General features: G+C 42.4%; 1 protein-coding gene across 6 annotated transcripts in view; it reads left to right on the forward strand.

Annotated features, from left to right (window-relative positions):
* Positions 1 to 14187, forward strand: part of LOC149222169 (uncharacterized) — a 351705-nt gene that overhangs the window by 270645 nt on the left and 66873 nt on the right. Inside the window, exon 3 of one of the 6 annotated variants that reach the window (XM_089385288.1) lies at positions 13003 to 13071. The exons of the other annotated variants lie outside the window; for them this stretch is intronic. Coding sequence (XP_089241414.1) covers positions 13003 to 13056 — 54 coding nt within the window. The 3' untranslated portion in view covers positions 13057 to 13071. Of the gene's footprint in view, positions 1 to 13002; positions 13072 to 14187 lie in introns of those variants that run through there. 6 annotated transcript variants of the gene reach the window in all.

Below are 14187 nucleotides of genomic sequence, written 5' to 3' on the forward strand. Positions count from 1 at the left end.
AGGAGTTCGAATTAGGCATTCAATATGCTTGGAGGGAAAATTGAATGGGTGGATGGAGGGGCCCACATGAGGCTAAGGGGGCGCAAGGAGTTATAAAGAGAGATCATCTCTCATTTTGTTTTCATCTTGATCATTTTACAAACAAACTCATCTTTGTATGCTCTGCTGCTTAGCAAGTCTACCAACCGTTTAGCCACGAATCTTCCAAGTGGGAGATTCAACCTCTACTTCGGGGGACCATCCGTGCCCGCTCTAGGGAGGCTGTTCCATAGAGATTTCAGAGGTTCCAACATAGTCATATACTTCATCCAACCACGCGGAGGAGGAGACTGTGTACTTTCTGGGTAGCCAGAAACACGCAGGAGGAGATTGAGCTAGCAAGGAGGTCAATAGCTTGCTGGGAGTTCTGGGAGCTGGAAAGGCTGTTGATTGAGAACATTTTCGCTGGGTTTTACAACCAGCTCGACAGGTGTTTCAGCAGTATGATTTTCTGGGCAGATGGATTGCGTAGAGGCCTCTGGCAGCAAACTCATGGTGCTTGGGAGAGCAGTCATCTAGGCCAAGAATCATCCGGGGAGCAAGGAGTCAGTTAGCACAAGTGAACCCAACATTATAGGGGTGTTTTCAGAGGGATTTGTAGGCTGTTTCCTGCAAGTTGAATTTGGCAGCGACCGCTGGGGAGAGGCTCCAAGGAGGCCGAAATCCCAAAGTCAAAACTAGAGAAATTCCCTTCTGGGTTTGGTCCAAGGAGTCCGAGGCTGAAAGGATATAATTTTCTGGGTAGTTTTCGGGCACATTCTAGCAGGTCAAAGTTCAGTAGGGCCACAGATTTACTGGGACAACGCAGTGCAGCAACTGGGCATCCTTCAACTCGGCTATTCCATCACCTGGGTTTTGTCAAGCTTGTCCTTGAGATAAGCCCAGGTGCACCATTCCATTTTATATTGTACCTATGCTCTTAGATTTTATAATAGATGTCTCAATAGTTCCAGATTTACAGTGTTTTCATGGATGTATAATGCATGTTTTTAATTTTACACTGCTGCATTGTTTATTTGTTTAAATATCACTCATATTCCTACATAGGAACATTACATGGATCCTCGCCGATATTTCGCCGATACCGATCTGTTTCAACACTCGATGTACCTACTACCACCCCATATTGCTCCAATTTTCGTATGTAATGATACTTATTGTTTATATGCTTTGATCTTGCATGGACTATGGGGTCTTCAGACAACCTTATGCAACTTGTGTTGTCACAATGTATAATTGTTGGGTCTATTGGTCCTTTAAACAAATTAGATAACAACTTCCTTAACCAAACAACTTCTCTACCAACTAAACATGCTACAATATATTCAACTTCAGCACTACTTAAAGCAACTAATTCTTTCTTTCTACTCATCCATGAGATCATAGAGGATCCCAAGCTAAAGCATCCTCCAGGAGTGCTTCTTCCATTAGTTTCATTGCCTCCCCAATTTGAATCTCTATATCCCATAAATTGGATATTGTTCTTTCCATCATACTTCAGGCAGTAATGTATTGTCCCTTGCAGATATCTCAATATATGTTTGGCTGCTATCTAGTGGTCATGTCTAGGCTCCATCTGAAACTGACTGAGAATATTCACTGCAAAACAAATATCTGGATGTGTGTTTACAAGATACATCAGAGATCCAACCAATTGTCTATAACTTGTGGGATCTATGAGGCTTGATTATGAACTTCTCAACCTCTTCAAATTGGTGATCATGGGAGTTGTCATTGGTTTGCTATCCATCATGCCAAACTTTGTAGCATCTTAATTACATACTTCCCTTGACCTAGATATATTTCGCCAAGGTTCTGCCAAAATTCCAACTTCATGTAATAATGCATAAGCCCTAGATCCTTCATATCGAATTTTGCTGCCAGTGTTTCTTACATTCTTGAATACGTCTTTCCACACTTGTTATGAGTAAGTCATCCACATATAGAAGAATGATCACTCGTTCATCCTTCACTACTTTGATTATAAGGATTTGAATATGCAGAACTTCTTGTAAAACCAACCCTTAGTAGGTATGAATCCATCTTAGCATACTAAGCCCTTGGAGCTTGTTTAAGGCCATAAATTTCCTTCTTCAGTGTACAAACATGAGTTTCTTTACTATGTACTTCAAATCCCAAGGGTTTTTCAATATATACTTCATCAATGGTACCATTTAGGAAAGCTGTCTTGATATTCATTTGATGGATGTTCCATCCCATAGTTACTGCCAACGAGATTAATGATCTTATTGTTGTATATCTTGGTGTAGGAGCAAATGTTTCTTCATAGTCGATGCCTTCTTGTTGAGAGAAACCCCTAGCCACAGACCTTGCTTTGTACTTGTCAATGGTTATATTTGCTGCATGTTTGATCTTGTAGAGCCATTTGGAAGTTACAGGAGATTTGTCATTAGGCCTAGGAACAATTTCCCAAACTCCATTTTGCATTATAGATTGTGTCATGTCCCTTCCTAAATCATTTTGGAACAAGATTAATTTTTGTATTATGGGGCCAATTTTGGAGTTAGTGGACCCCATTCGATTTATTAGGAGATTATACTAGGAGAAGATGTTTTGTTTTGTAGTTAAGTTACACATGGGGGCCAGCCTCGCTAGGGAATTACGCACTTCCTAGTTCAATTTACATGGAGGGGGTTAACTTTTGCATGATGATGGTTAAGTGAGGGCCCACGATGGAGGACGAAATGGAGGGAAAAGTGCTCCACGAAAACTATATAAGGAGGGCAACTCTCCTCTTCTCATTCATTCATCAGAGTATATCGATTTCTCTTTGGTTGCTTGAGCTGCTTAGCCGAGTCACTGGCTGTTTAGCACGGGTTCTTCTAGCGAAGAGCTCACCCTTTCTTTGGGGGACTTTGAGTGCCACCCTAGGAAGGTTTTCTTCATTTCTTTTGGAGGAGGATCACATTGTGATTTCCAGCAGTAGCATTTCCTTCCAGGTGGTGCATATTACTAGAGGACGCAGTGGAGAGGAGGCCGAGTTTGTTGGTGGTGCTTAGCAGTGGAGTTTTGATGTGAGATTTTCCAGAGAGGAGGCTAGGGAGGATTGTCAGCATTTGTGAGAGTTTGGGAGCTGATTGAGCTTATGGCTTAGCAGTGTGAGTTTCGCACTACCTGGGCCAGCACAAAGGCAGTATTGGGAGCTCACTTGGTGGGTAGAGCATCAGTCCTTGAGGCTGAGCTTTGCCGTGGAGGTTGGAGGAGATATTTGGAGTGGTGTTTGCTACCCTTTCTGAGCTTGGAGGACTTTGTGGCCATCTATTGTAGGCTGCATTTTTGGAGTTGTTTGGAGGGGGTGAGCTATAGAGGAAGTCGAATTTGGGAGGTTCGATTTAGGACAAACGCTTTCTGGGTTTTTGTGGGTTTTAGCCAAGGAGCTTGTGGTTGAAGTTTCATCATTTTCTGAACACCAGAGACGGGGTTTCTTGCAGCTCCTTTCCAGCCAACAGTTGTAGTTACTAGTAGAAAGTGTAGAGCATTAGAGGAGCAGTTACTTTCCAGCATTGAGATTACTATTTGACACCTGGGTTCTGTAAAGCTTGCCCTTGAGGCAAGCCCAGATGCATTTTCCACACTATTGTACTTGCTCCATTCCATTAATAAAATGGCTTAGCTGGTTCTCATTTTTGATGTTTATTGAGTATTTGTTGATCATATAATTTTTTTGTGTATGAATCGTATTTGCTTTTGTATATCACTGTTTAGTTAAGTTTGGAACATTACAAATTGATATTCTTCTTTCATAACATCTATGCATTCTTGATGTTTGACAACTTCTTCAAAAGAGGATGGTTCTGCATGAGGAAAGAACCATATATTGGCACCTATCCTCCAAAGTTTGGCAACCAATTCAGTGATCTTCTGTGGTAGATCCTGAGGTATATATGTGAGCTACCTGTGGCATATCTTGAGGCATATGTGGAAATTTCTGAATCTACACATCATAAATCCTACTACAATCACTAGTTTATCATCTCCTACTTGTTTTTACATTCAACAAGTTATTCAATTGTTTAAATAGCGATGAAAACACTATTGCAGACTACACATACATATAGATCATAAATTGAAATAGCTATGAGACAAATACACAAGGGGCACCGTTATTTTTGGACAATTGTCTCCGGAAAAATCCAATGCAGGAAAACATGCGCAACACAGAGGGTTTGTATTATTAAGCAAGTAGAATCTGAGTACAACAGGTTGCCTCTCACACCGGTTAAAATTTCAGAGATATTTCGGCAGCAAGAAATACATACAAGGGTTTACCTTGTTCTGCAAGTCACAACTGATCCACTGAGTGGCCTTCTTTCGACAAGCACTGTGAAAATCCCAGGGCAATCTCTGATTGGGCCAACGTCTTGCCTCTAGGAGGCTGCGTCACCCCTTCTGCTAGATCGATTTGCTCTTAGGAGCTTCGACTTCAGCCCTTCTAGCTCAGAACGTCAAACTCCCACCTAAATCTCGAATTTTCGATCATTATCTTGTATTGCCACTGCAAGAAATCCTCTTGGCTTGCATTAGCATTGCGTGAGCCCCTTCTTGGGCTGCGTAGGCCTCTGCGCTGCCTATACTGATGCTACTGCTGCCTCTTTGCTAGTACTCGTTGGCTCGGAACTCCCTTCCAATCCAACTCTCTTCTTCTGCCCCTCTCACTGCAACTCAGATCACTTGTTCGAATTTCTCAGCAAACCTCGCCCCAGAAAAATCGAACTGACTGATCACTCCAGTGTGGATCTCCAACTGACCCTCAAGCCTCCTCTTATACTTTTCTTGTTGATGAATCAACGGTCGAGATTAAGTCCCTAATCAACGGCTAAGATTAAAACAAACATGATCCTCGTCACTTAGAAGTTTGTCACTCATATTCTTATTAATACCCATTAATATTTTTATTTTCCTAAGTTTAGACTTTGGAACCTATTGAAAATATTAATTATTTTAATAACTCCACGTCCGGGTGGAATTTCTCTAAACGATTTCTGGGTCTCGGAGATCTCATGTGTTCTAGCCCCTCCACAAAATTTCAGAGCTAGAGCACATCCAATGCGACCTAAAATCAACACTCCCTCTTAGCGAGGAATGTGCTCTAGTAATACTTCCCAACAGAAGTACTACACTGATCCACTGCATCGGTCCTTTGTGCTGCTGATGCTCAACCTGCTGCCCTTCATCCATTGCACTGTTGCTTCCTGTACTACCGGCCATGGATTTGCCACTGCCACTACTACATCTGTATTGTAGCTCCCTCTCAATATGCTGCATCATGCTGCCCATAGCACTGCGATTGCTAACTGCTGCACTGCAACTCAGTTGTTGAGAAGTAAGCAATTGAACACTCGCCCAAAGACTGACATGTTGGTCAGTATGGATGCCTCGTGATGTTGAAGCTACCTCTGCTGCTAATGTGCTGTTGCAAACTGCTCTGTGCCTCTCGTAGTGCTACAACATCCATTGCATTGCTTTAGACATTGGCACTCTAGCTCTGCCACTGTTGCTCCATCACAACTTGCTCCAACCGACAGTTATCATTTTGCTATTGTCATTAAGGGCTCCTGTAGCCGTATGTGATCCACGAGTTTGGGCACCTCAAGGACCCTGCCCCCATGCAGTCCTCTCGACTTCAACTCCATGTCGCCCCACCTCTTCTCCAGAGGCACATGAGCACTCATGGCACAATCGTCATCCTTGCCTTCCCTGTCAACTTTCGCTAGAGCAGCCCTCGAGTCAAAAGCCTCCTCCTTGCCCTTCTTCCGAGGGCACTGAGTGGTGAAATGTCCAAGTTCCCCACACTTGAACCGTTTGACCTTGGAAATATCCTTCTTCTTTCTCTTTTGTTGCCCTTGCTGTCCCGATGATGTGAGAGCTATATCCTCCTCCTCCTCCTTGACCCGGGCTTCTCTGCCGCTACTCCCTACGTTGGTCAACCTCCCGTTCTCTTCTTGTCGAAGAGCTTCCCACATCTCCTCCCAATTGGGGAGAGAAGCTCTGCGCAAATGTCTCCCAGTCCTCGGTGACCACATTCAGGGCGGTCCTGACAATGAACTGAGGATCTGGTGTAGACCCCACGGAATCAAGTGGTCTCGAATCCCTTGCAACCTGAGGAGAAAGTGATCGATCTCTTCTCCCTTCTACATCTGGCACTGTCTCTGTTGATTTTGTAATAACATCTTCTGTTGAATAGAAATTCCCTGGGACAAGGCGGTCAGCGCCTCCCACATCTCCCTTGTTGTTTCCTTCTTAGCAATGTGTGGGACCACATGATCTTTGACCCCGTCTAGAATCATGCACTTAGCCTTTGCCTGGGCCTCCTCGTACTTCTTTAACGGATCAACATCGACCGGAACAACCACTGTTTTCAAGGCATAGTCCTTGATGCGATGTTTTTCTAGGATTGCCAGGATCCTAGCCTTCTAGATGACAAAATTGGATGCTCCATCCAATCTGTCCTGATCCCTAAGTCCATTGATCACCATCTTTGCTAAAAAAATATTGGACTGGTTCTCTTCTCCTTCTCTTGCTACTAATCCAACAAGACTCGATTCTGGATTTCTTTGGTGCAAGAAACCCTCTAAGGAACAAGCTCCTCTAGACTCCCTCTAAGTCTTGATTTCCTTCACAGAAATCCTCCTGCCAAATGTCGAATCACTCCTCTCGAATCCTTTTTTGCTGCTGCAACCCAAATCTAGATTTCTTTGGTGATAAATCTGTCAAGGCAGTGACTCCCTTTACCTCGGCTTTGTCTCCACACACTGTTCTACACCAACAACAACAATGTACCACCAGCTCCTCAGATCGAGGCTGAATTACTCCTCCAACCCTGACAACTGACTGATTCGAGCCTCTTAGGCTCTGCACTGGCCCAGAGAGCTGACGCAGTGATTGCGTGAGCTCCTCTCGAGTTCTGCGTCACCCTCTGCAGGCTCGAAATGCTGATGCAGGCACTTCGTGAGCCTCTGCGTCACTTCTTTGGCTCTGTGTCACTCCTTCAGCTGCTCCTCTGCCTTTGAAACAACATTATGACTTCGGATAACTGCTTCTCTGCAGCAAATTTGCTGGATCTCTTGGTTGTTGTCTTCAGTCTCCTATGATCTGCAATGCTCTGATACCATATGAAAGTTTCTGAATCTACACATCAGAAATCCTACTGCAATCACTGGTTCATCATCTCCTACTTGTTTTTACATTCAACAAATTATTCAATTATTTAGACAACGATGAAAACACTATTGCAGACTACACATACAAATAGATCATAAACTGAAATAGCTATGAGACAAATACACAAGGGACACCGTTATTTTTTGACAATCGTCTCGGAAAAACCCAATGTGGGAAAGCCGGTGCAATAGATAGAGGGTTTGTATTATTAAGCAAGTAGAATTTGAGTACAACAAATTGCCTCTCACACCGGCTAACCTTTTAGAGATATTTCGGAAGCAAAAAATACATAAGAGGGTTTACCTCGTTCTCCAAGTCACAAATAATCCACTGAGTGGCCGTCCTCCAACAAGCACTACGAAAATCCCAGGGCAATCTCTGCTTGGGCCAACGTCTTGCCTCTAAGAGGCTGCGTCACCCCTTCTATTGAATCGATTTATTCTCAGGAGCTTCGACTTTAGCCCTCCTGGCTCAGAACGTCAAACTCCCAGCTAAATCTCGAACTTTTGACGATCATCCCGCACTTCCACTTCAAGAAACACTCTCAGCCTGTGTCAGCACTTTGTCATCCCCTTCCTGGGCTGCGTATGCCTCTGCGTTGCCTCTAGTGATGCTATTGGTGCCTCTCTGCTGGTACTCATTGGCTCGGAACTCCCTTCCGATCCAACTCTCTGCTTCTGCCCCTCTCACTAGAACTCAGAGCACCTGTTCGACTTTCTCAACAAATCTTGCCCCAGAAAAATTGAACTGACTGATCACTCCAGTGTGTATCTCCAACTGACCCTCAGGCCTCCTCCTATACTTTTCCTGTTGATGAATCAACGACCGAGATTAAGTCCCTAAGCAATGACTAAGATTAAAACACACTTGATCCTCGTCATTTAGAAATTTCTCACCCATATTATTATTAATACCGATTAATATTTTTATTTTCTTAAGTTTAGACTTAGGAACCCATTAAAAATATTAATTATTTCAATAACTCCTCATCCGGGTGGAATTTCTCCAAACGATTTATGGGTCTTGGAGATCTCACGTGTTCTAGCCCCTCTACAAAATTTCGGAGCTAGAGCACATCCAATGCTACCCAAAATTAACACTCCCTCCTAGTGAGGAATGTGCTCTAGTAATACTTCCCAACAAAAGTACTACACTGATTCATTCCATCGGTCCTTTGTGCTGCTGATGCTTGTCCTGTTGCCCTTCATCCACTGCAATGCTGCTTTCTATACTGCTACCCATGGCTCTGCCATTGCCACTGCTACATTTGTACTGCATCTCCCTCTCAATATGCTGCATCATGCTGCCCATCGTACTGCGACTGCTAACTGCTGCACTGGAACTCATTTGCTGAGAAGTAAGCAACTGAACACTCAAGACTGACATGTTGTTCAGTATGGATGCTTAGTGATGTTGAAGCTACCTCTGCTACTAATCTGTGCTAACCCTCTATTTCTACTGCGCTGCTGCAAACCGCTGCCTCTCGTATTGCTACAACATCCACTGTGCTTCTTCAGACTTTGGCACTCTAGCTCTGCCATTGTTGCTCCATCACACCTTGCTCCAACGACACTTGTCATTTTGTTATTGTCGTTAAGGGCTCCGGTAGCCGTATGTGATCCAATAGTTTGGGCACCTCAAGGATCTTGCCCCCATGCAATCCTCTCGACTACAACTCCATGTCGCCCCACCTCTTCTCTAGAGGCGCATGAGCACTCATGGCACAATCGTCATCCTCGCCTTCCCTGTCAGCTTTCGCTGGAGCAGCCTTCGAGTCAGAAGCCTCCTCCTTGCCCTTCTTCCAGGGGCACTGAGTGGCAAAATGTCCAAGTTCCCCACACTTGAATCATTTGACCTTGGAAATATCCTTCTTTCTCTTTTGCTACCTTTGTTATCCCGATGATGCGAGAGTTGCATCCTCCTCCTCGTTCTTGACTCGGGCTGCTCTGCGCTACTCCTTTCCTTGGTCAACCTCCTGATCTCTTCCTGTCGAAGAGCTGCTCACATCACCTCCCAACTGGGGAGAGAAGCTCTGCCCAAGATACTCTAGACAAATGTCTCCCAGTCTTCGGTGATCGCATTCAGGGCAGTCCTGACCATGAACTTAGGATTTGGTGTAGACCCCACGAAAGTCAACTGGTCTCGAATCCCTTGCAACTTGAGGAGAAAGGGATCGATCTCTTCTCCCTTCTGCATCTAGTACTGTCTCTGCTGATTTTCTAATAACATCTTCCGTTGAACAGAAGTGCCCTGGGACAAGGCGGTCAGCGCCTCCCACATCTCCCTTGTTGTTTCCTTCTCAGCAATGTGTGGGACTACATGATCTTTGACCCCATCTAGAATCATGCACTTAGCCTTTGACCCCATCTAGAATCATGCACTTAGCCTTCGCCTGGGCCTCCTCGTACTTCTTTAATGGATCAGCGTCGATCGGAACAACAACTACTTTCAAGGCATAGACCTTGATGCAATGTTTTTCTAGGATTGCCAAGATCCTGGCCTTCCAAATGACAAAATTGGATGCTCCATCCAATCTGTCCTGATCCCTAAGTCCATTGACCGCCATCTTTGCTCCAAAAATATTGCATTGGTTCCTTCTCCTGTTGCTAATCCAACAAGACTCGGATCTGGATTTCTTTGGCGCAAGAAACCCTCTAAGGAACAAGCTCCTCTAGACTCTCTCTGAGTCCTGATTTCCTTCACAGAAATCCTCCCGCCAAATGTCAAATCACTCCTCTCCAATCCTCCTTTGTTGTTGCAACCCAAATCTAGATTTACTTGGCAAGAAATCTATCAAGGTAGTGACTCCCTCTACCTCGACTTTGTCTCCACAGACACTGTTCTGCACCAATAGCAACAACGTCCCACCAACTCCTCAGATCGAATCTGCTCTGCTCCTCCATCCTTGAGAACTGACTGATTCGAGTCTCTCAGGCTTTGCGCTGGCCTAGAGAGTTGATGCAGCGATTGTGTGAGCTCCTCTCGAGTTCCGCGTCACCCTCTGCAGGCTTGAAATGCTGACGCAGGCACTTCGTGAGCCTTTGCGTCACTTCTTTGGCTCTGCGTCACTCCTTTAGCTGCTCCTCTGCCTCTGAAACAACACTATCACTTCGGACAACTGCTTCTCTGCAGCGAATTCGCTGGATCTCCTGGTTGATGTCTTCAGTCTCCTATGATCTGCAATGCTCTGATACCATGTGAAAATTTCTAAATCTACATATCAGAAATCCTACTGCAATCACTGGTTCATCATCTCCTACTTGTTTTTACATTCAACAAATTATTCAATTATTTAAACAACGATGAAAACACTATTGCAGACTACACATACATAAATATCATAAAATGAAATAGCTATGAGAAAAATACACAAGGGACACCATTATTTTTTGACAATCGTCCTCGGAAAAACCCAATGTGGAAAAACCGGTGCAGTAGATAGAGGGTTTGTATTATTAAGCAAGCAGAATTTGAGTACAACAAGCTGCCTCTCACACCGGCTAACCTTTCAGAGATATTTCGGGAGCAAGAAATACATATGAGGGTTTACCTCGTTCTCCAAGTCACAAATGATCCACTGAGTGGCCTTCCTCTGGAAAGCACTGCAAAAATCCCAGGGCAATCTTTGGTTGGGCCAACATCTTGTCTTTAGGAGGCTGCGTCACCCTTTCTACTAGATCGATTTTCTCTCAGGAGCTTCGATTTCAACCCTCCCGGCTTAGAACGTCAAACTCTCAGCTAAATCTCGAACTTTCGACGATTATCCCGCACTGCCACTGCAAGAAACCCTCTCAGCCTACGTCAGCACTGCGTGAGCCCCTTCCTGGGCTGCGTAGGCCTTTGCGCTACCTCTAATGATGCTACTGCTGTCTCTCTGCTGGTACTCGTTGGCTTGGAACTCCCTTCCAATCCAACTCTCTGCTTCTGCCCCTCTCATTGCAACTAAGATCACCTGTTCAACTTTCTCAACAAACCTTGCCCTAGAAAAATCGAACTGACTGATCACTCCAGTGTGTATTTCCAACTGACCCTCAAGCCTCCTCTTATACTTTTCCTGTTGATGAATCAATGACCGAGATTAAGTCCCTAATCAACGGCTAAGATTAAAACAGACTTGATCCTCGTCACTTAGAAGTTTCTCACCCATATTCTTATTACCCATATTCTTATTAATACCCATTAATATTTTTATTTTCCTAAGTTTAGACTTAGGAACCCATTAAAAATATTAATTATTTTAATAACTCCTCATCTGGGTGGAATTTCTCCAAACGATTTTTGGGTCTTGGAGATCTCATGTGTTCTAGCTCCTCCACAAAATTTTGGAGCTAGAGCACATCCGATACTACATGTGACATCTTTTCTCTGTAAATAGTGCAAGTTTATGAGGCATCTTCTCTGTAACCATTACGGATTTTCCTGAGGTATCATCCATGTGACAGTGCGAGTTTTCCTGAGAACGGCTACTATCTCTGATGATGCAAGCTACAAGAAAGCAAAGTTTAGAGGGTTGACTTGGCAGAGTTTGGAGTGCTGACTTGGCATTGGTTAGTTTGAATTGGATTTTTCTTGTTGATGAAGAAGCTATAAGGAAGGGATTGACAGTTTTTCCCCTTGCGGATTTTGCCTTGGCCTCTGGCCTAGTCTCTTGTGTCTTTTGTCTCTTGTCTCTTGTGCATTATGATCTCTATTTTGTTAATGTGTAATTGCTCGAGGACATAATTAATCAGTGTAAATGCTAAGAAAAATATGTATATCATTCTCAAGTGAATGCCATGATAAGAAATTCTATCATCTATTTGAATTTCGACATGTAGCATGATAAACACTTGTGTTTGTTTTCTTTATGATGGTGACTATCCCTGTTTGAGGGATGATTTTGATAATATGTACTATGATTGTTTGGGAACCTAGAGGTCATTTAGTGCATCATTGTGTATGTATATTGGTTCAAATATGTATTGCAATTCATGCATTTTTTGATATATTCACTCTTAAATGCTACATAAACAAATAAACTTTGCATTTTGGTGTTTTGGATTTAGATTGATGCACATGAATATATAATTTTATTATTATTAAAAATTGATTAGTTTATGTACTTTTTATATGTTCAGATTCTTTTTCCTTTTGTCCGTACAATATAGTTTGGTTCAAGATTTTCACAATTCCAGTTATGGTTCGATTCGTGCTCTTATAACATTAGTTTGAATGCTTATAGCAATTCATCTATACGAAATCTAGAAATTTTCTATATGCAACAATTCATTAGTAGTATAATGACCTTGGTACTCGTCATTTCCACCAAGTTCAACTGTAGAAATGACATTTTGAAGAATATTTAGTTTGTTTCCTTTTCTTGTTTGATAAACCTTGTTGGTCCTAAGCTATGTTGCATGGGTTTGCGAACCCGGTGCTGAGGTTCTCGACATGTCCCGGGTTCTCATCCCCAAGAACCAGATTCGGGTATGGGTTCTTCTGAAACAAACCCATAAGAACCGGGTTCTTCGTTAAAAAAATTTGGGTGTGTTTGACGTTGAGGGTACGCCAAACCTGATAATGGGTACTTGGAACCCCAAAATCGAGTTCTTTGTTGAATGATTTTTGAAATAAAAATTTAAATAAAAGAAATCGTGGAAAGTCAAAAGGTGAATGCATAACCCGTAAAACCTAAAATCGCTTCACTCTTAGACATTTTGTTTGAGACAATAGACATCCGGTTTGACTCTTGAGATGGCGGGTATTCCCTGGTGTGGCTGGGGCATTCGCTGGTGTGTGTAGGTGGTTGGAGGTTCCCACAAAGACACAATCCACAGAGATGCAATCCATGCTTGAAGATTCACAGGTAGCTCTTGAAGATTCACTGTGCGACATGAATTAATTCTAATTTCTGTGTGTTCAAACTTCATTGTTTGCATAACAAAATTAGTAAATTAAAATTTAATTCTAAATTGTAAATCGACCCATGATGTCAAAGATAGGAAAGCTTCCTTATGATGAGTATTACAATCTTGAAGCAACCACAATAAACAGTTTACTTCCATATACTGCGATTCCAAACTCTTGTTTTTTTTACTGTAATCTCCACATTCTCTCATGGCTAACCGACATCACTTGCTTTTCTAATCACTCTGTTAACTGTGTTTTTCTTACATTTTTTGCCGAGGACTTTTGGCCTTCTCTTTCCCTACCAGAGTTTTGGGCGAAATTGGCTTGGGACCAGATTTACAAGTATGTGTAAACTCCAATTTGCACTTGATATCAAACTAGAAATTTTGAAATTTCAATGTGAATGTTGAATGTTCAATGATGTGCTTGTTTAAATCTTTAAAGTTTAAATCATAAATATTTTAGTTTTCTTGTTTAAAGTTGGAAAATATACAAATTCATATATATATATATATATATATATATATATATATATATATATATATATATATATATATATATATATATATATATATATATATAGATATATATATATCCCCGACGAACCGACATACCCTGTTTCAAAAAGTGTCGTACCCATCCATGTCCCTGTCCCCACGTTTCCTGGCAACATAGGTCCTAAGAGAGTAGTTACGCATGTTAAATTTTCAGATTGATCTATGCTGTATCAATTACTTTAGCCCAAATCAATATTTCAATTGGCAATATTTTCAATTACAATTAGTCTTTCCATTCATCAACAGTGATTGAAGATAGAACAATAAATGCAATGACAAAGGAGACAATCAACACATCAACAAGAGACACCAGGGTTGGTCAAAGACCAAGGAAAAACCCCACAAGTGGGAAAAGCCTTTGAAATTCTTCTTCTATTAGATTGTCATAAAATGTTCATAAAATGTTTAGCAGAGTACAATGAGCGCAATACAACATCATCAGCAAAACAACCCAATAACATTCAGAAATAAGTTTCCAACATTAGGATATATCAGAGACAACTTTTCCCATCTGCGGCAA

The sequence above is a fragment of the Pinus tabuliformis genome, chromosome Q (genome assembly GCF_031772625.1).
Source record: "Pinus tabuliformis cultivar Carrire ecotype Pingquan chromosome Q, CPIR1, whole genome shotgun sequence".
NCBI classification, from domain to species: Eukaryota; Viridiplantae; Streptophyta; class Pinopsida; order Pinales; family Pinaceae; genus Pinus; species Pinus tabuliformis.